The sequence below is a fragment of the Lycorma delicatula genome, chromosome 1 (assembly GCF_047948215.1).
Source record: "Lycorma delicatula isolate Av1 chromosome 1, ASM4794821v1, whole genome shotgun sequence".
Taxonomy (NCBI): domain Eukaryota; kingdom Metazoa; phylum Arthropoda; class Insecta; order Hemiptera; family Fulgoridae; genus Lycorma; species Lycorma delicatula.
Genome location: NC_134455.1, coordinates 377,935,468 through 377,960,131, shown reverse-complemented (window position 1 = coordinate 377,960,131; position 24,664 = coordinate 377,935,468). Strand labels below are relative to the sequence as shown.

The window sequence follows — 24,664 nt, the reverse complement described above, 5'->3', positions numbered from 1 at the left end:
GTAAAAAAAAACAAAATAATAAATCAATGTATACATATACAGTTGTATTAGGACGTTCTCACTGTAATTCCATAACGTATTCTACTCTAAGAACTAGAATACTTCTTTGTTCTGGGACAAAGGTTAGAAGGTCACGCCGATTCTTGGAGAAAATTAAAGGTAAAAAATCTTGACGTTCCAAAATCTTCATGACGTCGCCAAGAATAAGTAATAATAAATAAATAAATAAAAAGTTTACGTGCCGGACAGTACACGCGCTTGCTGACTTTGCAATAACCTTGTTTACTAGTATATTTTTAAAGTATCTCAATGACAAGGCTAACAAACAGTTTTATATAAATACCCGTGAAAATATTCATACATTCGTACCATGTTCTACTGTTCCAGCCTATACTCTGTTACAGTGTACTTATCTCCACCATTTGTTAATTAATAATATCGTCACTTTCATCGTTATTATTAGATGAGCTAAACTACATTTTAATAATTACGCACTTAAAATAATAGTCTTTTTATTTCCAGAAATATTCCGTATGTGCATGTAGAATTTCCAAAATAATATCGTCTTTGTTTAATTCTAGTTTATTATATTAGAAAATAAACCTAATATTGATATAGCAAAAATGGTTCTGTTTAAATACTCGTATTTATTAATGTACAAGTTCAATGTAGATAAAAAAAGTAGTAATGATAATTATTATAAGTAATTCTATATTACCAGTTTAATGATCTCTGTATTTACAAATAAAATTTATACTGTTAGATTGAGATCCGTTTAAATTAATTTGTATAAAATATATTTTAAATCTAATAACAGATTATATACATTCATTTAATTACAGTTCGCTTAACAGATACAGATTAGAAAATAAAATCATTACAGTTAAAATGGAATTGATTAAATGTTTGCCATTATTAAAAATAATATATGCACATTTTATAATTGCTTAATTTCAGCTCAATTAATTTTATGTTAGAGTAAATAAAATAAATGTTCTTTTACAGATTTGGAAGTTTCCAAAACGACTTGGATACGCGGGATACTTTTTATATTCGTCATAAACTTACTAAAGCAAGTATTATTTAATTTAGGAAATAAGGTAACAAGGCGTTTCATATGTATCATATATTTACGGATATCGCCATAAAATTTCCCATCGAGGCTGCCTCCCGCACAGCTGCTGCCGATTAAGATAACAGCATTGTCCAGCAATGCTATTATTCTAAAGTGTTAGAATCTGTTCCGTTAGAAGTGGCAAGTGAACCCGTAAGCAGTTGTTCAAATGAAAACACATGCCACAATCCTACCCAACCATCCAGGAGCGAGAAGATTAATTTTTGGAAGTTCAGCTATACGTTTACCAGCTACAAGGAAAAACAGTAGGGAATGGGCTTCTAGTAGCGATAAAGTAAACATCCCTCTTGTTTCATGTTCTTCGTTCATAGATAGCCACCATAATCCACTTCAGTCGACGTCGATGATGGAGTCGGCAAACGCCGAGTTAACGACTGACGTCGACGACGCCATGACTGACAAAATTCGATTTTTGAATGTTCGATTTTGACGAATCTATCACAGGTAAAGAGTACCACACTCATTATTCTTACGCGGCTACTACTTTTTACTACAGCGAGGAGATAAGAATCCCCGTTCAGCTATAATACGGGTATTCCAACCAGAAAACGTTCACTTTAAGGTTCACAAAAATTGTATGGAAAATTCCGTAAGTGAACGTTATGAGATGAAAGATGGTTATCGCTTCTCAGACTCATCGATAGAGATGAACCCATTTTATAGATTTCCATAGATGGAACCTGTATGAATGTACATCTCTGCCTAACGGGAAAGACACCATATGGACTGCGAAAACGACGCAGATGGAAAAACTTTGTTATACAATTATGGGATTTCACTCTTTGCACTCTCATCTCACAGAACTGATTTGCACTCTCCTTGTGGAACTGACATAACATCTCCCTAGACTGTTTTGCAATCTAGGGAATATTTATACTCCTATCTTTTTTACCTGTCAGACCAGACCCAACTCAAAGTGTGAGAATGATCGAACAAGCCCTTTTGTTCCCATGTATTCCTTGCCTTGGTCTGATAACTCTTCTCATGGTACAAACATTTGTTCATTGTGTGTCAGTGGGCAGTATTACAAAAGACGATTGTTAAACAGACCTGTTTTACTAAAAGCATTTTTTTTAACCCCTTTCTGGATTCCTCCAATTATTATATTTTCTACTACTTTCTTAATTTGCAGGAATCCGTTACTCAGGTTTGCTATACAGGCTTTGTTACCATAAGTTCCTCTATAGCAGATTTTAGCCATTTTCACATAGCCGATATTGACATGCATGTCAAAGAACTGATCATTGTTTCTCTGGTTGGACATCGACCAGAGAAGCAAGCATTACCTATTTAAACCACCTTTCTACTACTATGATATGTTGTCTCAAGCTATAGAGCTACAATACAGAGAACTTCTGAAAAGAAATAGGCCACAGTTGGAACTTGGGGTTCGTTACATACTCGGTTACCCATTCGTCCTCAAAAGTTTAGGACCTAACTTTACAATATATGTCAAATGCGAGGACAAGAAGGCTTTACTAAAATATATTTTAAATGATAAACAGTCAAAGGTGGAAGATCTCAACAGGTATGATTGTCATCCAATGAACATATTCACCTGTAAAACAATATCTACTCTTTCAGTGAAAAACACGAATGCGCTGTGAGAAATGCTATATGGCTGCACAAGTGGTACAGCAAGTACAGCAGATTCTACTGCATTTTGGAAATCGGTGAGATGCTATGAAAAGAACACAGAAGTGCTATTTAAATAGTCCCGGACGAGAAGTTTTCCTCTACCTTTCCAAGCGGTTCATCATCGACCATTATGGTCGGCACATCCCCACAAATGTGCTTGAAGATCTGCCCTTCCAGTCGCAACAGGATGCTGAAATTGAGAAGAAACAACAGTTTCCTAAAGGTAGCAGACTGGAGTCATGAATAAGGGTTTTTCTTTTGTTTACTATATATGTATTTTAAACTTAATGCTTATGCATATCTGTTTGTACACTGCTTGCATTTTTTGCACAAAAATATGTATTAAAACAGTAATGCTGTTCCTGCTGCATTTAGTTTTTGAAAGATAAATAAATTGATCCAAAAAAAGAAAAATAATTTCCTTTTCTAGATTTAAACACAGTTTCTCCTCTAGCTGATAAGATTTGAGGTATAATTAAATGGTGTGATCGAATTGAAATGATCATTCTTTGAATGAAAACAGTAAATCAATGATCATCCTCTAAATAGCCTTCTACAGCAATCACCACCACTGCGGCACATATTCGAGCCTAATCAATTTCTACTGAAAGGAGATAACGTGAGCCTGACCAATGAAAAAGTGGTAGAAGAAGCCACTAGACTGTTTCAAGAATTTTACAAGCTTCCTGAAGATGGAGAAGTTGATGACGAGACCGAAGCCTTGATGCGCAGGCCCAGGAGTGTTGTGCCAGACTTGGCGCCGTATGCGGTCTCCAGAATCACATGGAGAAAACAATTTTTGAAATGGCACTACCAGCTGGCAATACCTGAAAAGATGGAAGTAGCGAGAATGACATTAGCAGAGTGGGTGAGGCACACACCGCTGACGTTTACACAAGATTACAGGTATGACAACAACCTCAGTTTAGACAAGTGCGACGTCAAAAACTACAGAGTTTGGTGTTCAAGCAGACCGGCAGTCTTGGGTAATGAGTTTTTCCTCAACGTAGCTAACACATCCACAGATCCACATCAACGATGTGGAAATCCGGAGTTATGACCTCAAAGATAAAGTAGCAGAAGGCAAGACCAGTCTGCTGATCACGATGCATGAGATTGGACACGTGTTAGGCAACCACCACTCTTCTAATTTGAATTCAGTCATGTGAAAGAAATCAGCCTATCAGAAGGAAAATGCAAACCTGAGCAAATACATAAATAGTTTTGAAAAATTATATAGTTTTAAATATTATAAAATTTATAAAGACAACTAGATTAAAAGAAGTACAGTTTTGAACAAAAATTTAATAATACAATGTAATATTTTTCCAATTAGACTAAACAAATATAAATTATAAAAATCTTAGTTTTAAAAATAATTAATAAATTTCATCTCACTGATACAAAATAGTGCTTTTTGGACAGCATCTCTCTAAGTATTTCCAAAACAGTACCTTCATGTTTTTGTCTTAAAATGAAGTTTTTTGATATCCAATAAGTAAATTTAAATGGCAGGTGAGTTACGTATAATACCACACAAACTGATGATAATTGCTCGGAAAGTTGGGTTTGGACCACATTATATATGCTCCAAGGTTGCTCAATCATTCTCCATGCAAATCTTTGTAATGAATATATTGCTTTTTTCCAAATTCATGACTGACTGATGAATATTTCATTTAAAAATTACAATTATTATTATATACATATACATATTTAAAACACTATTAATTAGTTACATTTCATTATAAAATATATACATTCAATAGTAGACTACAAAATTCAACAAAACTAAAAATTTAACAAACCTGAAGTAGGTAAGCAAGTATACGTGCTAATGTATTTCAAAATGATTTATAAACTGCAGTTACTATGTATAGAGTATTTGCTTATATGTATCTCCTGCTAAATAATCAAACCATTAATTTGAATTTATAATAATAAAATGTATTTTAACCGAATTTACATGTTTTTGGTTTATTAAAATGGTTATAATGTTAGAAAATACTTTAGTAGATAACAGCTTAAATAGAGTGCACTGTCTTCATTGTCAAACAAATGTTTTTTCATTAGATCAATGCAAACATACCCATCAACCACGTTTTTAATGTTAATAGTGTTAAAAGCAAAAAATATCTATAAAAATATCTAAAAATTCTGTGAAATTTGATGACTTTTAGATCATGGCATATGGCCTGTTTTAAAAACTAGTAATGACATATAATTCTTCTTTATCTCTTAGGTAGCTGATAACTTGCATTGTTTACAAAAAGGGGGCAGTTTATTTTCTGAGGGAAATTGTAATTCATTGTGGTTTAAATGCATCCTCTCCACGTATTCAACATCGACCTCAAAAATGAACCCTATTCAAGATTCTCCAGGCATGCTGTGCACATCTTTTTTAAGATGTTATTTTTCAAATTGTTGCAGACCCACATAAAAGTTTTGAACAGTAAACACCTGCTCATGGCCCAGGTGTATGTATAAGTTGTTAGCGTCGATATACATAACACACATCCAAGAGGAGTGAGGATCAAAGCCGTCTTTCACATGAGGATTACTTGCAGAAGCACATTTTATACACACATTGAAATACTATCTCAAATGCCTTTCTCTAAGAAAAGAACCATATCGTAATAGGACAAGAGTTCAAGATTTACTTTCATTTTATATAACATGGCTTCAAACAAAAACCTAGTGCAGTAAAGTAGTAAACTTAATCCAATCCATATTCTGTAAGACAGAACAATCTTAAGTTTTCAAATACTTCAGCTAGAGAAAAAACATTACACTTAAGATATAATCGTTATAATCTCCAAGGGTGAAGACATCATTCTGCTGAGATTTAAATAATCCCACAGTTTTTGCATCTATATTCTTAATCTTTATCAACTATATTATAATCTTAATATAATTTATAATCTTTATCATCTATATTTGAATTGATCAAACAACTACGAAAATGTTCTTTAGATGGTAGATCTGAATCATCCAACACAGGCCACGAATTAGTACATTCATATGGATACATACCTTTACATGTCACTGAAGGTAGTTTGTTTTTGATAATGTATTTCCTGATATGATTCAATCTGCATACCATCAGATTCAAAACAAATACTTCAAGACTATCTTATATAAACTGAAATAAATCCACAAACTAAACAGATAGTTTATTTTGGAAAGAGAATGAGTTTTTCTATTGAATTTGAGATAGCATAAATACATTTTGTTATAACCAAACTATCTTTTAATGAAGTGCGAATCATAACTGGAAGAATTATGGATGAATACAGGAATGGACATACTATTCTGTCTAATGTGCATTTACAACATAATAAGTGTGATTGCTGGTAAGATGGCGGTGATCGTGTTGTGGTTTAAAGTTGCTTGTAAACTCCTTTCCACACATTTGACAGGTCCTAGCAGACTGAAAAACATTCGTATCATCATCTGTCATGATAAAGGGAATATTTCTATAGATCGCATAGACTATTTTCTTAGCTGTGTATGAAATTCATTTTATGAACCCCCCAGCCATATAGGGACCTCTATATAGGATAAGTGGAATGGGGACTAGTTCTTTTAGCATAAGCAGTACAGTTTCATTACACAAGAAATATAGACTCATTAGGATATATAATTTAGATACAGCAGTGAACAGGCATTTTGGAAACAGTAAACAGGTATGAATGGACTTTAAAATGGATTCAAAATTGGCATAAGCCACAATTGGAACAGGAAATTTATTGACTATTTTGCGACTGTGTTTACTGAGTTGACAAGAAACTAAATAGGCAAAATTCAACATAAAACAATAGTAGCTAGTATTACTTTTCTTTAGTAACAGCAAATCGAAATGATCTGCCTGCTCACTGTCACATGCCTTAACAGAAAAGGCTTGTTTTTCATCATCTAATACATATACATTTACATAATCCATGATTCTTCTATACCTTTCATCTACCTGTTCTCGGTGCAGTCGTACCACATATTCACAGAATGTAGCCTCTTTAAATCAGTAATTATCATTATTTTTTATATTTATAACTACCTTTCTTGTATATATGTCTTTCAATAGTGGGAGATACGAGTACTGTGCAATGCTTGGTTTTTATTAATTCTTATCAGAATACCATTGCTAAACAACAATGTCCACCCATTTCCTTTACCTTTAAAGGCGTCTTTCTTCATGTTCAGATAAACTGTTTGTATTGAGTACATTTTTGGTTTAAAAGCAAATGTCTTTGGAGTCATTCAATAACTCCTTAATATTAACATTCTAATAATACACTGAATTTAATAGAACCCACCACCATTATTGCATCTGACAGAAATTCATTAATCTTACCTTTTAAAGCTTCTAAATAATTCTACATATCCTTTGCATTACTGTTGCTGTTCTTATAGTAATAAGTTTGAAGGTTATTAGCAACTGCATTTTCCATTAACTGAAACTAATTCGTTCTTATATGAGCCAATCAGATACACTTGCATCTATTTGAATTTACCATGCCTAAAAACTGAAAAGGATTTTGATTTTCTATATATTACCTTACTACTACTTCTACTAATGATAATCAGATGTGGATCCCTATGAAAACTGCTTCACTCTTGCAACTTTATGAATGACTCTTTTTCAGCCTTCATCTTTTTACACTTTTTCGATGGCCTTTAACAATAGGTCATCAAACATTGTACGAGCTGTACTTCCTTTTTTTAAATACAAAGACAGTGTGGTTGATGTCCAGAGCATACCGTTCCTTCAAATTTTTTCCTTCAATGTCTTCAGTTTTAAAAAATTCAATTTATATCAAATAATCACTGACAGTATGAGACATGGACAGATCTCAATTTGTCTCATCTGTCACAACACGTACGTACTGTTTGTATGATAAAGGGACCCTAAGTAAGGTCTCTTTCAAGGTCCACTTGGGGCTACTGTGGTTTCATAGCAGATCACAGTTGTTCTACATTGTCTTTATCAAATTCTTTTTTATCTGGTAATGGGGGATGTTTTATCAAACAGGAAGAATGGTAATATCCTGCAGCTTTCATTAACACTCCCCATTTTAGATTAATCAGTATGTGAACTAATTCTTGGATCACTGGATCAGCATAGGATCAACTTCAAAATATTTGGAAGAAATTAACAAACAACTAGATGCTAATAATTTATTGTTAATTTGTATAGAATATGTTTTAAACCTAATAATTTATTATTAGGTTTAAAACATAAAAAATAATTTAAATGGATCTCAATTTAACTCTAACAATATTAATTTGATTTGTAAATACAGAATTAAATCCCCCGTTCGGATCTCCGGGTGGGGACTACTAAGGAAGGGGTCACCAAAAAATTAAAAAATAACATTCTACGAGTCGGAGCGTGGAATGTTAGAAGCTTAAAAAAGGTTGGTAGGCTAGAAAATTTAAAAAGGGAAATGGATAGGATAAATATGGATGTAGTAGGAATTAGTGAGGTTCGGTGGGAAGAGGAAGGCGACTTTTGGTCAGGTGATTTTAGAGTAATTAACTCAGCTTCAAATAATGGGCAGGCAGAAGTAGGTTTCATTATGAATAAGAAGATAGGGAAGAGAATAGAGTATTTCAAAACACATAGCGATAGAATCATTGTAATAAGGATAAAATCAAAACCTAAACCAACAACTATTGTTAACGTCTATATGCCTACAAGCGCTCATGATGATGATGAGGTAGAGTGTGTATACGAAGAGATTGATGAAGCAATTAAACACGTAAAAGGAGATGAAAATTTAATAATAGTTGGAGATTGGAATACAAGCATTGGAAAAGGCAAGGAAGGAAATATAGTGGGTGAATACGGGCTGGGCAAAAGGAATGAAAGAGGGGACCGACTTTAGAGTTTTGCACGAAGTATAATTTAGTAATTGCCAACACCCAATTTAAAAATCATAATAGAAGAATATACACTTGGAAAAAGCCAGGCGATACTGCAAGGTATCAGATATATTATATCATGGTTAAGCAAAGATTTAGAAATCAACTCGTTGACTGCAAAACTTACCCTGGAGCAGACATTGATAGCGACCATAATTTGGTGATAATGAAATGTAGATTGGGGTTTAAAAACCTGAAGAAAAGGTGTCAGATGAATCGGTGGAATTTAGAGAAGCTTTGAGGAAGAGGAGGTAAAGAAGATTTTTGAGGAGGACATCGCAAGAGGTCTGAGTAAAAAAGATAAGGTAGAAAATGTAGAAGAAGAATGGGAGAATGTTAAAAAGGAAATTCTTAAATCAGCAGAAGCAAACTTAGGCGGAATAAAGAGAACTGGTAGAAAACCTTGGGTTTCAGACGATATATTGCAGCTGATGGATGAACGTAGAAAATATAAGAATGCTAGTGATGAAGAAAGTAAAAGGAACTATCGGCAATTAAGAAATGCTATAAACAGGAAGTGCAAACTGGCAAAAGAAGAGTGAATTAAAGAAAAGTGTTGAGAAGTGGAAAGAGAAATGAACATTGGTAAAATAGATAGAGCATACAGGAAAGTTAAGGTACATTTTGGGGTACATAAATTAAAATCTAATAATGTGTTAAACAAAGATGGTACACCAATATATAATACAAAAGGTAAAGTCGATAGATGGGTGGAATATATTGAAGAGTTATACGGAGGAAATGAATTAGAAAATGGTGTTATAGAGGAAGAAGAGGAAGTTGAGGAGGATGAAATGGGAGAAACAATACTGAGATCTGAATTTAAGAGAGCATTAAAAAATTTGAATGGCAGAAAGGCTCCTGGATTAGATGGAATATCTGTAGAATTATTGCACAGTGCAGGTGAGGAAGCGATTGATAGATTATACAAACTGGTGTGTAATATTTATGAAAAAGGGGAATTTCCGTCAGACTTCAAAAAAAGTGTTATAGTCATGATACCAAAGAAAGCAGGGACAGATAAATGTAAAGAATACAGAACAATTAGTTTAACTAGTCATGCATCAAAAATCTTAACTAGAATTCTATACAGAAGAATTGAGAGGAGAGTGGAAGAAGTGTTAGGAGAAGACCAATTTGGTTTCAGGAAAAGTATAGGGACAAGAGAAGTAATTTTAGGCCTCAGATTAATAGTAGAAGGAAGATTAAAGAAAAACAAACCGACATACTTGGCGTTTATAGACCTAGAAAAGGCATTCGATAACGTAGACTGGAATAAAATGTTCAGCATTTTAAAAAAATTAGGGTTCAAATACAGAGATAGAAGAACAATTGCTAACATGTACAGGAACCAAACAGCAACAGTAATAATTGAAGAACATAAGAAAGAAGCCGTAGTAAGAAAGGGAGTCCGACAAGGATGTTCCCTATCTCCGTTACTTTTTAATCTTTACATGGAACTAGCAGTTAATGATGTTAAAGAACAATTTAGATTCGGAGTACAGTACAAGGTGAAAAGATAAAGATGCTACGATTTGCTGATGATATAGTAATTCTAGCCGAGAGTAAAAAGGATTTAGAAGAAACAATGAACGGCATAGATGAAGTCCTACGCAAGAACTATCGCATGAAAATAAACAAGAAGAAAACAAAAGTAATGAAATGTAGTAGAAATAACAAAGATGGACCACTGAATGTGAAAATAGGAGGAGAAAAGATTATGGAGGTAGAAGAATTTTGTTATTTGGGAAGTAGAATTACTAAAGATGGACGAAACAGGAGCAATATAAAATGCCGAATAGCACCAGCGAGACGAGCCTTCAGTAAGAAATATAATTTGTTTACATCAAAAATTAATTTAAATGTCAGGAAAAGATTTTTGATAGTATATGTTTGGAGTGTCGCTTTATATGGAAGTGAAACTTGGACGATTGGAGTATCTGAGAAGAAAAGATTAGAAGCTTTTGAAATGTGGTGCTATAGGAGATTGTTAAAAATCAAATGGGTGGATAAAGTGACAAATGAAGAGGTATTGCGACAAATAGATGAAGAAAGAAGCATTTGGAAAAATATAGTTAAAAGAAGAGACAGACTTATAGGCCACATACTAAGGCATCCTGGAATAGTCGCTTTAATATTGGAAGGACAGGTAGAAGGGAAAAATTGTGTAGGCAGGCCACGATTGGAATATGTAAAACAAATTGTTAGGGATGTAGGATGTAGAGGGTATACTGAAATGAAACGACTAGCACTAGATAGGGAATCTTGGAGAGCTGCATCAAACCAGTCAAATGACTGAAGACAAAAAAAAAAACAGAATTTAAAAAAATTAAACTGGTATCATTGCTATATTTTCAACCAAAATTAAACTAATACAGTTATAATGTAACATTTAATTAAACAGAACCATTTTTGCTCTATTAGTTAGAGCAAATTCAATTAAAATAGTTAATATTAATTTTATTTTCTAATATAACAAACTAGAATTGAAATTAAACAAAGACTATATTATTCTGTAAATTCTACAAGTACATATATAATTATTGCTGAAATTAAAGAAAGACATTACTATTTCAGTGTGTAAATATTAATATTTACATTTAATGTTTAATAATTTAAAGTGCGTAATTATTAATATATTGTATGGCTGACCTGAATAATAATGATGAAAGTTACGATATTGTTAATAAAAATGGTGAAGATAAAAACACCGTAACTCAGTATAAACTGGTACAGTAGAACATGGTATAAACATATGAATATTCTGGAAGGTATTTATATAAACCTGTTGACCTTGTGATTAAGATAACTTTCAAACTGGTAAACAAGGTTATTGCAGTCAGCAAGCACGTGAAAACTGTCCAGTACGTGAAATTTCTTTTTTTGATGACATGATTTTTTTGGTAACATCATGGTTTTTTTTTTTACCTTTGACCTTGTCCCAGATTTGTCATAACCTTTTGACATTGATTGCAGAACTCCAATCTGCTTAGAAAGACGTCGTATACTGATCCCTGGACTACACTTAACTGCAACAATAATAATTTCATCAATAACAGTGTCATTTTGGACAATTGTTACAATACAGTTGGTACAGTTGGACAGTTGGTACAAATACTAGGTAATGAACCTGTTTCCTGAAGACTGCAAAAAGTTGTGCTAATTGTTTTGGGATTTGGAATCCTGATTCACATAACATATTTTCATATTCTATTGCAACAGCTGTAGCATTTTCATTACAAACATCCAAAATGAATGTCATACCAGCGTATTTCTTTGTTTTAAATAGTTACGGCATTACATCAATGGCAAACTGGTCACGTTCAAACTAAAATTCACAAAAAACCTTTACTAACAGCACAGTTCACAGTACATTTAATGTAACTTACAGATTGATTTAAACCCTAATTAACCCTAACAGTATTGTGCATTGTTGATCAGCTGTTGTTATTTTATTGCCAACTTTGGAATAACAATTTTTCAAATAACATATTATACTTCTGTTATTAACAAAAAATTATTATCTAAGTAATTTTTATTTATTTATTTTTACTTTATAATTGTAATGTAATTCTACTTTTTTTAAAATTTTTATTAGTAAATTTTGTTTTTACAAATTTTTCACATCACCAAAAAAGAATTTGGCTTTCATTTACATTAAATAAGTAAATTACATTAAGCATTTGACAAATGTAGCAATGTATTGTCTAAATAAAATTCAAATCTTTTTAACTTTTCTCGTTTTATTCAATTTGACTTACACTATTTTGTTCAGAATTAAATTCTCTACAAGTTTTGTTTAGAAGTTTTATGTATTTATTACACATTTAACAAAGCTATTGTACATCAAACATAAAAAACAAAAACTGGGGGGTTTTAACCCCAGTTTATTGGTTTTCAACCCAGATTTATCAAAAACTGCTACAGATACAGTTCTAGGATCTATTTTATTCAATTTTTGAGGTCAAAAACCACAAGAAATCACTAATTTTTCACCTTAATTAATGTCCTAAAATTTTCAGTATGACCTCATTTCACCTGAGTAGCTGAAATCCAAGCAAAATCCTTCACTATCTGTAACTGGCAAATGAAGCATTTTAGGGTGTGTGTTTGCATGAACTTATTTTATAAACCATTATTTTCACAAGTACAATTGGTTATGAAAGTCTCACAAGAATGTAATGTACACTACTATATATAATATATATATATATATATCCAGGTATATATATATACCCAGGTATATATATATTATATATACGAGATGCGACAATAAAGTAATGAGACTGATGTGAAAAAAAATGTTGCTTACCGTTTTAGTCATGTTTAGTGTTGTCTCCTTCAAAGTAGTTCCCCTCTGATTGCACACACTTATTCCAGCGCTTCTGCCATTGATGGTAACATTTCTGGAACTCATCTTCTGTAATATCCTCCAAGACCCTCGTCACAGCTTTTTGGACATCTTGTGTTGTTTGAAAATGGTATTCCTTGACCACCATTTTGACTCCTGGAAATAGAAAAAAGTCGCACAGAGCGATATCTGGTGAATAAGGTGGCTGTGGTAGTACTGAAATTTGTTTTGAGGTTAAAAATTGCTGTACTGACAGAGCAGTATGGGATGGCACATTATCGTGATGCAGAATCTAATTATCAGCAATATTGGCACAGACACGAAGAACTCGTTTACGAAGTCTTTCTAAAATTTCTTTGTAGAAATATTGGCTAACTGTTTCTCCAGGAAGCACCCACTTTTTTTATGAACAATTACCTTGGAATCAAAGAAGCACACAAGCATGCATTTCACTTTTGACTTTGACATGCGAGCTTTTTTTGGTCTGGGTGATCCCTTTGAGCACCATTGCGAACTTTGGCGTTTTGTCTCTGGATCGTATTGAAAAAACCAACCTTCATCATCAGTGATAACACGGCTCAACAAATCTGGATTGATTTCTGTTCGCTCTAACAGATTGGCTGCCACATTTTTCCGTGTTTCTCGCTGCTGTTGTGTGAGATTTTTGGGGACCATTTTTGCACAAATCTTTCTCATACCAAGATCTTCAGTTAATATTAGACGAAGCGTTTCTCGATTGATGTCGAGTTCTTCTGCAATCATTTTCATGGATAATTTCAATCAGATCATACGATTTCACACACCCTGGTCAAGTTGACATCTGTCCGTGAGGTTGATGGTCGTCCATTGCGGTCTTCATCATGAAGCCAGAACAAATGTTCTGGCTTCACTAAAAATTTTATGCCACCGAAAAACTTGAGTTCTTGACATAACCTCCTCTCCAAAAGCCTTCTGAAGCTTATAATAAGTTGTTGTCGCGTTTTCAACCAATTTAACGCAAAAAGAAATGGCATACCGTTGCGAAATATTTTGCGGTTTCATTTCTGTGACGAGAGACACAAACACGTGTTCACTTATTACAGCACAACTCACGACTGAGCAGTTGCATTAATGTGCTGCTTGGACTAGAAGTATCTTATAGACCAAGGTCAAAGATGAAGTGCATATGCAAGCTGCAGGGTTGCCACATTTTGCAAAGAAAAATCAGTCTCATTACTTTATTGTCGCACCTCGTATGTATATATATATATAAAATTATTTTGAAATAAATAACAAGTTCCAGAAGAACTTTGTTATTAAAAATGCGTACAAAATACATTTATATCTAGAAATATTATATTTATAAATATATAAACAAAAATATAAAGTGATAAACCACCAATCACATTCAAAGATGAAGATTTAATTAAAAACATAATAAAAATAGAAACTAACAATCTGAATAAAGACAACAGAACAAAGGAAAATACTACATTTTAAAAGTGACATCATTCCAGTAGTGGACAACAGAATTTGTATATATGTTAATAATACAATTCAAAATTTTTATAACACAAACAATTTCAAATAAAATGACAAATTATAAAAAGAATATTTTTTTAATGTAATCATAGAATTCAATACCTACTGAAGATGCGGGATGCCATAAAAATTGTTTATGGGAAATTAATATATTGAGTTTAACTTGTATAATTACTGTGTTTTGGTAGTTTATGTTTCATATAATATTAAATTAAAGTCGTGCATGACGGGTAAGATCCCATCACTGACACCAGTGTAAAGGGAGGCTAAGATTCTTTGGACGTATCAAGAGGATACAAGATTCAAGACTTCTGAAACAACTAGTACAGTACAACCTCTACTAGAAAAGAAACCATGACAGGATGCAGATGGATCAGAGATATAAGGGAGGATCTGAAGAAAATTGGCATTACACCAGAAAACACCACAGATAAGTTAAAATTAAAAAAGAAAATCAAGAACAAAAACACTTGCTTCATGCTCACAAGAAAAAAAATCACAACACAAACATTTTCAACACTAGAAAGGGCACAAAGATCGGAACATATGAAAAAGTACTGGGAGGACCACAAGGCCCTAAACAGTCCCATCAAAGAGACTAGAATAATGGACTGACTAAAGTGATCCCATGCAGTCATAAAAGATAATAATAATATTAAATTTCATTAACCCATTAATTTCCAGAATTAAATAAACACTACTTTTTTTTTTATTAATTACTTTATTTCATCTATTTGTAAGTATATAAAGCTAGAAATATTTTCATATCAACAAAAAATTCAGTAATGGTTTAGTAATAAAATGGTTCGTTTACGCACCTTTGGCCAAAAGCATAATATAAAATGTAACTTTGTAAAAACATAAAAAGAAACCAAACTACTTATAAATATAGAAAAAAACAACTATGAATAAACTACATTAAATTGTTTTTAGTTTATTGTGGATTTATTTTCTTTGCGGTGAATGAAATTCTTTGAAACATTTTGAGTGCAGGTGGACTTTACATTTTATACACAAAAATATTGTGTGGTTTTTGCACAGCTTACATCGTCTTCTAGCTTTGTTTGCATGTTCGGAAATAACATGCCCTACTTTGTCCAAACGAATATTTTCCGGCAAACTATTTTTTGAAGGCCGACCTTTGGTTGCCAATGATGGAGAAGGAACATTATCTCCCCGAATTTCAGCGATGCACTGTGGTATTTTTATTTCCTCACTTTTGATCAACAATAATACAAGGTACGACCTAAAGTCAATTTGACTGATTTTATCATGGTTTACAAGCCGATATAGTTTCCACGAATTTACTATAACAGAATCGATAGCATTAGTAAACAATGGTCACCACCGCTTTTTTCCACGCACTTTTATTCTGTAGTTTCCAATGCCATTGTCATGAGAATCCACGCCACCCATGAATTTCGTGTATTGTGCTACCATTAATGGCTGACTAATAGTTATATCTTTTCTTTCTTTTCTGCTATATCTTTTTGTATTTGCTAATGGGTAAATTCCATTGTGATTACTGGCAACTGTCACCACTGCATTATCATTCCATCTAGCTACTGCAAAACTAGTTTTTTTATCAAATGCAAAGTCGAATGTACTTCTATTCATCTTCTGCAATACTTTTGAACTCTTTAGTGGGCAATTAGGAAGCCTATTTTCTCTGACAGTGCCGTTAGCGAAATATCTTTTTTCCTTGAGTAATTTAAATAGATCATATGTCGAAAAAAATTGTCAAAATAAATTCTATGCTCGTTCGGATGGGATACAACATTTAACAGATCGAGTACTACTTGTGTCCCCAGACCATATTCAGGTTTTTCTTTTTTAGCACCTCCGTATGGTGTAATTGGTACAAATACCCATCAGAACGACATAAACACCAAAGCTTGAATCCAAATCTGATTGGTTTTCCCCTTATAAACATTTTGCCGAATGCCTACCAAAATATGGCACCATTTCTTCATCAATAGATAAATTATGAGAAAAAACGCCAAACTGTAAATTACGTTTGTTTATTTCATCAAAAAATTGCCGAATTTTTGCAAATTTATCTTTTCTTGTCAAGCAATTTGTTATCGAAAGGTTCCTTTTTATTGCTCTAAAGGTGTTACGGCTCATTGAATTTCTGACTATTTCAACAACCTTATCTTCATCCTTACTCCAATACATTTCTGTTTGAGGTAACGTATGATAACCAGTCAATATCGAAATTGCAATAAATCTTTTTAGTAACGCACTATTTAAAGAAAAGTCATGCTGATTGTTGTCACATGCATATTTTATACTGAACTCTAAAATCATATTCAGCAAATCATTATCAAAATAAAGGAAAAATATTTCAAGGGGTGATTTTCCTGCCAGTTTATTTTCTAAAATTCCTATTTGTCTATGTTCTACTGAAATTGGCAATTCTTTATAAATTGGTTCAATTTTTTCCCATTTTGGAATGTTTGTTTTGGCTTTAGTTTTAGATTTTTTTGGTTTATACTTGCAATTTGATATTTCAGCATCAATGTCTTTTTCTGAATGTACATGAATCTCAAACGTACCTGCTATATCAGTTGTTGCTGTAGAAGGGGTCTCGATTAGCAAATTGTCAAAAAAATCTTCTTCATCTGTAAGTTCATAAACTTTAGGTGGAATATAAGTCACGTCAATAGCAGTTGCTTGCGATATGTTGTTATCTTCATCTTCATCTAAAATGGACTACAATTCGTCAAGTGTCAGCGGTTTTTCAAAATTCCACATTTAAAAAAATACTTAAATTATAATGAAATCAACTCGACTCTTGTAAAACTAATGCATGTACATACTAAATAAACACTATACTAAAAGACGATGTAATATTGTTTGAGATATTTCTTGAGTAAATTTCTATGAATATAAAATTAATACCGAATACGTAATCAAAATTTAATAACAAAAGGAAACGCTGTATCAATTCAATAAAATGTTAGATTAAACAAAACTACAACGATGTATAAGCAAAACAATGCAACACAAGACTATGACAATATTCCAACATAACCTATTACGATGTATGCTTAGCCCATAAGTCATCACTCATTACGCCAAAGGTGCGTCATCGCACCAATATCTTTAACGACTGCTATTTATAATAATTTTTAAAAACAAGTTATTTTTATCAATTGACAATAAAAAACAAAACCTAGAGATATAATTAAAATAATAATATTATTTATAACAACCACTCTGCTATCCAAATATATTATAAAATGAAGCAGTTACACGGAATGTTAAATTACAGTAAGTTTGAATGCAGCTAAACTTAAAAAATAAAAACGTAATCAATTATAACTTATGTTAGGGTGATCAAAGAACTTAACAAAGTAAGGCCAAATTGTAAAAATTGAAGAAATTATTTAGAAATTTATAAAAAAATTATTTTAGAAAAAGGTGCGTTTACGCACCACTGGCAAAAAATCGGTTAACACAGTGGTAAATATGTTAATGAATTATTTGAATTCTCAAAAAAAAAAATATACATATTTTTTTCACTGCTATTTAGAAGCAGTGATTCTAAATAGCATCGCACTCTTTCAGTAGATGATTCTATAGCCAAAAATAAGAAAAAAAAGCAAACAAAAAAAAAAGTTTTATTTACTTATTGGTAAACTAACAAAGTTATTTTATTACAAAAATAAAAAAGTCTATTTTCTGACAAAATGTTTTCATGTTTTATACTGTTTTAAAACCTAAGTGAGAGAAAGATCTGGGACCACTTTTTTTCAATTTCTTAGATCAAAACACATAAGGAAGCACCAAATTTACCCATCAATTAGCACCCTAAGTATTTTAACATGGTTTAATTTTACAGTAGGAACAGAAGAAAGCAGGACTTATTGTTTCACAAGCCAAAACTTGAAACGAATCGCTTTCTGATCTATTTTTATATGTACTTTTTTCTTATTTCTGGTTGTAGAATCATTTCCCAAGAGATTGCCATGTAATTTGGAAATAAACCTTTATATAAAGTATGTTCATAAAATAATAGTGGTTTTTTTAAGTGGTTATAGCTTGGGAACTATGCATTGTTGAAAGATGAACTGTACATTAAATGAAAGAGAAACAGTCCAACTTTATGTGTGCAAAAGCTAACATATGAGCATTGTGTTTCCAGTAGACACAAGCAGCATATGCATGTCAGTCATCATGTTTGCAGTGCAGAGGAAGGTTCAATGTCTGTTGTAGCTTGCTATGTTAGTCACTAACACGTGTTAGTCGTGAATACTACTGTATGTACAATGAAGACCCCCACATGAAAATAACATTCAGCAATAGTAAAAACAACTCAAAGAAACGAACAACCTACTAAAGCAAATGTGTCCAGGATGGTCAACAGTGTCTGATGAAACAATTGAAGCAGTGTAAACAAGTTTCTTGTGTAGCCCGAAGAAATCTGTGCAGAAGTGTTCTAGACAGTTGGGCATTCCTAAAACAACTATTCATAATGTGTTAAAAAGACAGTTACATTTCACTGCGTACAAAATTCAGGTATTATAACAACTTCATCTAAATATCTATCTACAATGATTTCTTCCAAAGCTATAACTATTTAAACTTTTCCCATCACAATGAAAAGGTTAATAATAAATTACGATAATTTAATTGCAGAATTTTTTTGCGCATTTCTACTGCGTTTTTTATTAGTGAAATTTTTTTTTTGCTTTGTGTTTATGAAACATAGTTTGCTGATTTTAAAAATAATACTTTCAAGCAAATCGGTTGAAAATTGGGCAAAATATGATGAAAAACCCGTGTCATAAATCACAGATTAGTAACATATGTTAGTATAAGTGAAAGTAGATTCAAAAAACTACGTTATATAAAAATTCCCACCACTCAAAAGGCTATTCAGATTGACAAAAAACCATTTTTACTGTATACTCTTATTCATTACAAATTGATATGTGTTACATGTTTACCAATATCATTTGTCTGAAAAGATATTTATAGACCTCAAGTAAAAGTGACGTATTTATGACCACAAATTCCTTCTTTTTTTTGTGTGCCGTATATCATAATTTATTAAGTGTTTCAATACATCAATATGTTGCTAGTAAGATAAGCTATTTTTGTAAATAATAAATAAATCCGTAATCCTCATAGCAATTATAATACACACGTCACACACACATACACACAAGCACATTTCTGAGAAAAAATGGTCATATTTTTTCTAGTCTAAATAAAACATTTTACATTGTATAAACGTCGTTCAAATTGTGTAATAAAACTGATTCCTTTGTGAATATAAAAAACAAATAACCGACTTAGATGCCATATAAAATGATTTTGTAACAGCGTTTTAAAACTGACGCCATACATAACCAGTTCCAAGGCTACATGATCTGAAAAGGTTAAAACCCCACCATTATTACTAAAATCTGCAATAGACAAAGTGTAATAAATTAAACTACAAACAACCAAACTAAAGCAACTTACACATGTAGATTTTATGCATTCTTCTGTCTGATTGACAGGCAACAATAAACAATCTAATTCCTTGTTTTCTTCCTCCTCTTTGATTTCAATTTTAACATCAGTGCTTAATGGGTCTTCTTCTAAACATGATTCAATTATTGGTGCATTCAATATCTGCAACAAAACAGAATTTCAATCCATATTAATATTATTTATTAATCAACATTAAATAAATTAAGAAAGTATAACAACTTATTTAAATAAACTTATCAGCTTGTATTAATTAAATATATTAATATTTAGCAAATGTATAACTAGCATATAGTTTTTTAAAAAGTTTTTTTGGGATAGACTGTGTTGTAAGCCTTAGCAAGGTCAAGGGAAGTTGTTTTAATTGGTTTATGGTACAGAAACATAAGAAATGAAATTAACAGAAAGTACAAAGCAGAAAAGGAAGACCGATTGAAAGTGATATAGTTATGTAAAAAAGTAAATACGAGGGTTGTCCAGATTGTAAACAACATTTTGATATATAAAAATTAATTAAACAATTTTTATTTTATATTTACAGGAACCCTAAAACTACATTTCAACATATTTATCACATAAATTCCAATACTTGTGATATCATGATACCATTTCTTGATCCCCTTCATTGTACACTTCTACCACCAAGATCAATTCACTGACAACTACTTTTAGATCATCACTGTTTTGAAAGTACCTGCTTCCTAAAAACTCTTTCAATTTGGGGAATAAATGAAAGTTGCAAGGGGCCAAGTCAGGGTTGCATGGTAGATGCTGAAAAATATCCTGGTCAAAACATAGAAGCAAAGCTCTAGTGTCAGCAGCTGGATGCAAGCAAGCATTTTCATGGACAAATTGGGAGGGACGTTCAATGACATGTGCACAATGTCTGAAAGGACCGGAGACACATGCCAAGGTCAAACAATCTTACAATGAATGTAATGATATGACATATAAGTGTGTGGAAAAACGAGAATATTCTAAGGGTAATTAAATGAAAATGTAAAACTAGCAGAAATGTGGATAAAATGCTACTGTTAGCACGTGAAAAGAGACCTAAGTGGCAGAAATACATACAAAGATGTTATAGAAGTAAAAGCTATCAATTTAAAACAAACTTTTTTTTTTGTATAGAGGAACACTACAATTTTAACTTTACAGTCTGAAAGATTCAAACAATAATAAGATTGTAACTGATGACATACCGTCTCAAATATAATTCTGTTGAAACAGAGAATGCAATAATTTTTAAAAAAAGGCACTAGTAAAACTGATTTGGTTCTAGGAAATGCATGAAAACATAACAAAACATTTTAGCCCTCACATTTATTTTAGAAAGAACGTGATGAAATACAAAATTTTTAAAGGAGTTAATTATGTAGAGTAGAATAGAAAACAATAGAAAAAAATTGAAGTATTAAGAAAGAAAAGAAATTACTTCAAATAATTCTATGCAAAGTAATTGAAAGTGATTAAGAAGAACATCAAATGATTTAGTTCTTGTTTGTAGATACTAACAACATGTATACTAACTTTTGGAAATCATGAGTTCTTATGTGAAAAGTATAATGCTACAATGTAATTGAATTTCAGTAGTCTTGAACCTTCTTCTATATTTCCTGTAAATATATATTTTTTTTCTATATTTTTCCTACAACCATTTCACTTACTTTGTATATTCTATTCTGTGTAGTTGTTAAATACACTGTCATTTATGTAACTTTGTCTACAATAATTAATCCAATAATTTTGCATATTTTATGGAAGTGATTAATTTTCTTTTAAAGTAACCCTATGAACATGCTGACATGTTATGAATAATATTTCTTACATGCCATGAATGCAAAGTGATGGAATATAATATGAACTTCAATGCTATACAACGTATCAAATTTGGAGCGGTAGTTTCTTGGCCTTTCATCTGGTGGTCCTGGGTTTGACTACTAGTCAGACATGACAGTTTTCATACACTATAAATTTCCATTTTCATATTCCCACACACAAATTTCTTTGTTGGCTTCTGCAGTGAATTAATTCAGCAGTAAAAAGAGATGTAAATCTTTGGTTCATTGCCCATGAAATTTTTTTTTCTACACATTTCCTATAATTATTTTCTTTTTTACAGCTCTACATTATATCACAAAGGACATAATTTATATTTTCTCATAATTACTCTCTAACCTAGTTACCAAAACATGTAACTATTTTGGCTGTTTTAAAAATTGACTATATGAACAGCACTTCTAAACACAGCTAATTAGTATACACTAAATTTATTGAATATTGATATTGTGTATATTTCAAATTATAATGACTGTTTTTTCTAAAACATGTGAAAAAAGACAGCAAAAAGTAAGTGGTAAAAAATTTAATCTAAGTATTTACCAACCAAGTGGGTAATCTAAGTGGTTTACCAGCAAAAAATAAAAATAACCTTCTTGTTTCAATAAGAAGCAATATGTAATAGTTCAAAAAAGATAAATATTGTACAAAATGTGATTATGCAGTCATGGTTTAAATCTATAGTTACTTTTTTGTTTGATTATACACATCTGCAGTAGCATAAATTTCCTGTAAAAGCCTATTCCACTGGCAGTGAAATCAAATGAGCATTTACATTCTTTTATTACTTTATCCATAGTGTTACAGTAGTTTTCAGGAGCTGAAATATTACATTTGAAGTAACTTCACCTAATATTTTAATATTGTATAATCCAACTTCTCTTCTAAACTATAAACTACTCATTGCTGATATGAAGCTTTGATAGTTCCACATAATTTTGCTTTAATGTTTGAAATACTGACAGTAATATGGCTCTGAAGAAATAGATTCCTGACTAGAGAAATATGGCTGATTGCATTATGTTAAAAAATTTGCTTCTATTTGAGGTATAAGACTTTCAAACAGCTGTTATTGTGTTTTTTAATCGATTAAAGTTAAATTGAATAACTTAAACTTTGAGCTGTTTCATTTACTTTTATATCAAATTTCTTAAATTTAAAATCTGCTTACAGTAACTTACTTCCTTAGATCTTTTGAAGAGATTTTTGATTTCCTTTTTTTGGTAACAAAATTACTAAAAATTACATCCCTATAAAGGTACATTAAATACCATAACTGTGGTTTTAAAATTTATTGAATGAATTTTATTAATTAGGATGAACATAAACTTTTTTTTTTGTCTTCAGTCATTTGACTGGTTTGATGCAGCTCTCCAAGATTCCTATCTAGTGCTAGTTGTTTCATTTCAGTATACCCTCTACATCCTACATCCCTAACAATTTGATTTACATATTCCAAACGTGGCCTGCCTACACTATTTTTTCCTTCTACCTGTCCTTCCAATATTAAAGCGACTATTCCAGGATGCCTTAGTATGTGGCCTATAAGTCTGTCTCTTCTTTTAACTATATTTTTCCAAATGCTTCTTTCTTCATCTATTTGTCGCAATACCTCTTCATTTGTCACTTTATCCACACATTTGATTTTTAACAATCTCCTATAGCACCACATTTCAAAAGCTTCTAATCTTTTCTTCTCAGATACTCCGATCGTCCAAGTTTCACTTCCATATAAAGCGACACTCCAAACATATACTTTCAAAAATCTTTTCCTGACATTTAAATTAATTTTTGATGTAAACAAATTATATTTCTTACTGAAGGCTCGTCTCGGTTGGTGCTATTCGGCATTTTATATCGCTCCTGCTTTGTCCATCTTTAGTAATTCTACTTCCCAAATAACAAAATTCTTCTACCTCCATAATCTTTTCTCCTCCTATTTTCACATTCAGTGGTCCATCTTTGTTATTTCTACTACATTTCATTACTTTTGTTTTCTTCTTGTTTATTTTCATGCGATAGTTCTTGCGTAGGACTTCATCTATGCCATTCATTGTTTCTTCTAAATCCTTTTTATTCTCGGCTAGAATTACTATATCATCAGCAAATCGTAGCATCTTTATCTTTTCACCTTGAACTGTTACTCCGAATCTAAATTGTTCTTTAACATCATTAACTGCTAGTTCCATGTAAAGATTAAAAAGTAACGGAGATAGGGAACATCCTTGTCGGACTCCCTTTCTTATTACGGCTTCTTTCTTATGTTCTTCAATTATTACTGTTGCTGTTTGGTTCCTGTACATGTTAGCAATTGTTCTTCTATCTCTGTATTTGAACCCTAGTTTTTTTAAAATGCTGAACATTTTATTCCAGTCTACGTTATCGAATGCCTTTTCTAGGTCTATAAACGCCAAGTATGTCGGTTTGTTTTTCTTTAATCTTCCTTCTACTATTAATCTGAGGCCTAAAATTACTTCTCTTGTCCCTATACTTTTCCTGAAACCAAATTGGTCTTCTCCTAACACTTCTTCCACTCTCCTCTCAATTCTTTTGTATAGAATTCTAGTTAAGATTTTTGATGCATGACTAGTTAAACTAATTGTTCTGTATTCTTCACATTTATCTGTCCCTGCTTTCTTTGGTATCATGACTATAACACTTTTTTTGAAGTCTGACGGAAATTCCCCTTTTTCATAAATATTACACACCAGTTTGTATAATCTATCAATCACTTCCTCATCTGCACTGCCCAGTAATTCTACAGGTATTCCGTC

General features: G+C 31.8%; 1 protein-coding gene across 1 annotated transcript in view; it reads right to left on the bottom strand.

Annotated features, from left to right (window-relative positions):
- LOC142317963 (uncharacterized) overlaps nucleotides 1-24,664 on the bottom strand; it is a 212,881-nt gene that overhangs the window by 163,258 nt on the left and 24,959 nt on the right. The window contains exon 3 of the mRNA XM_075354495.1: nucleotides 20,043-20,195. Within this exon, the coding sequence (XP_075210610.1) occupies nucleotides 20,043-20,195 (153 nt within the window). The remainder of the gene's footprint in view (nucleotides 1-20,042; nucleotides 20,196-24,664) is intronic.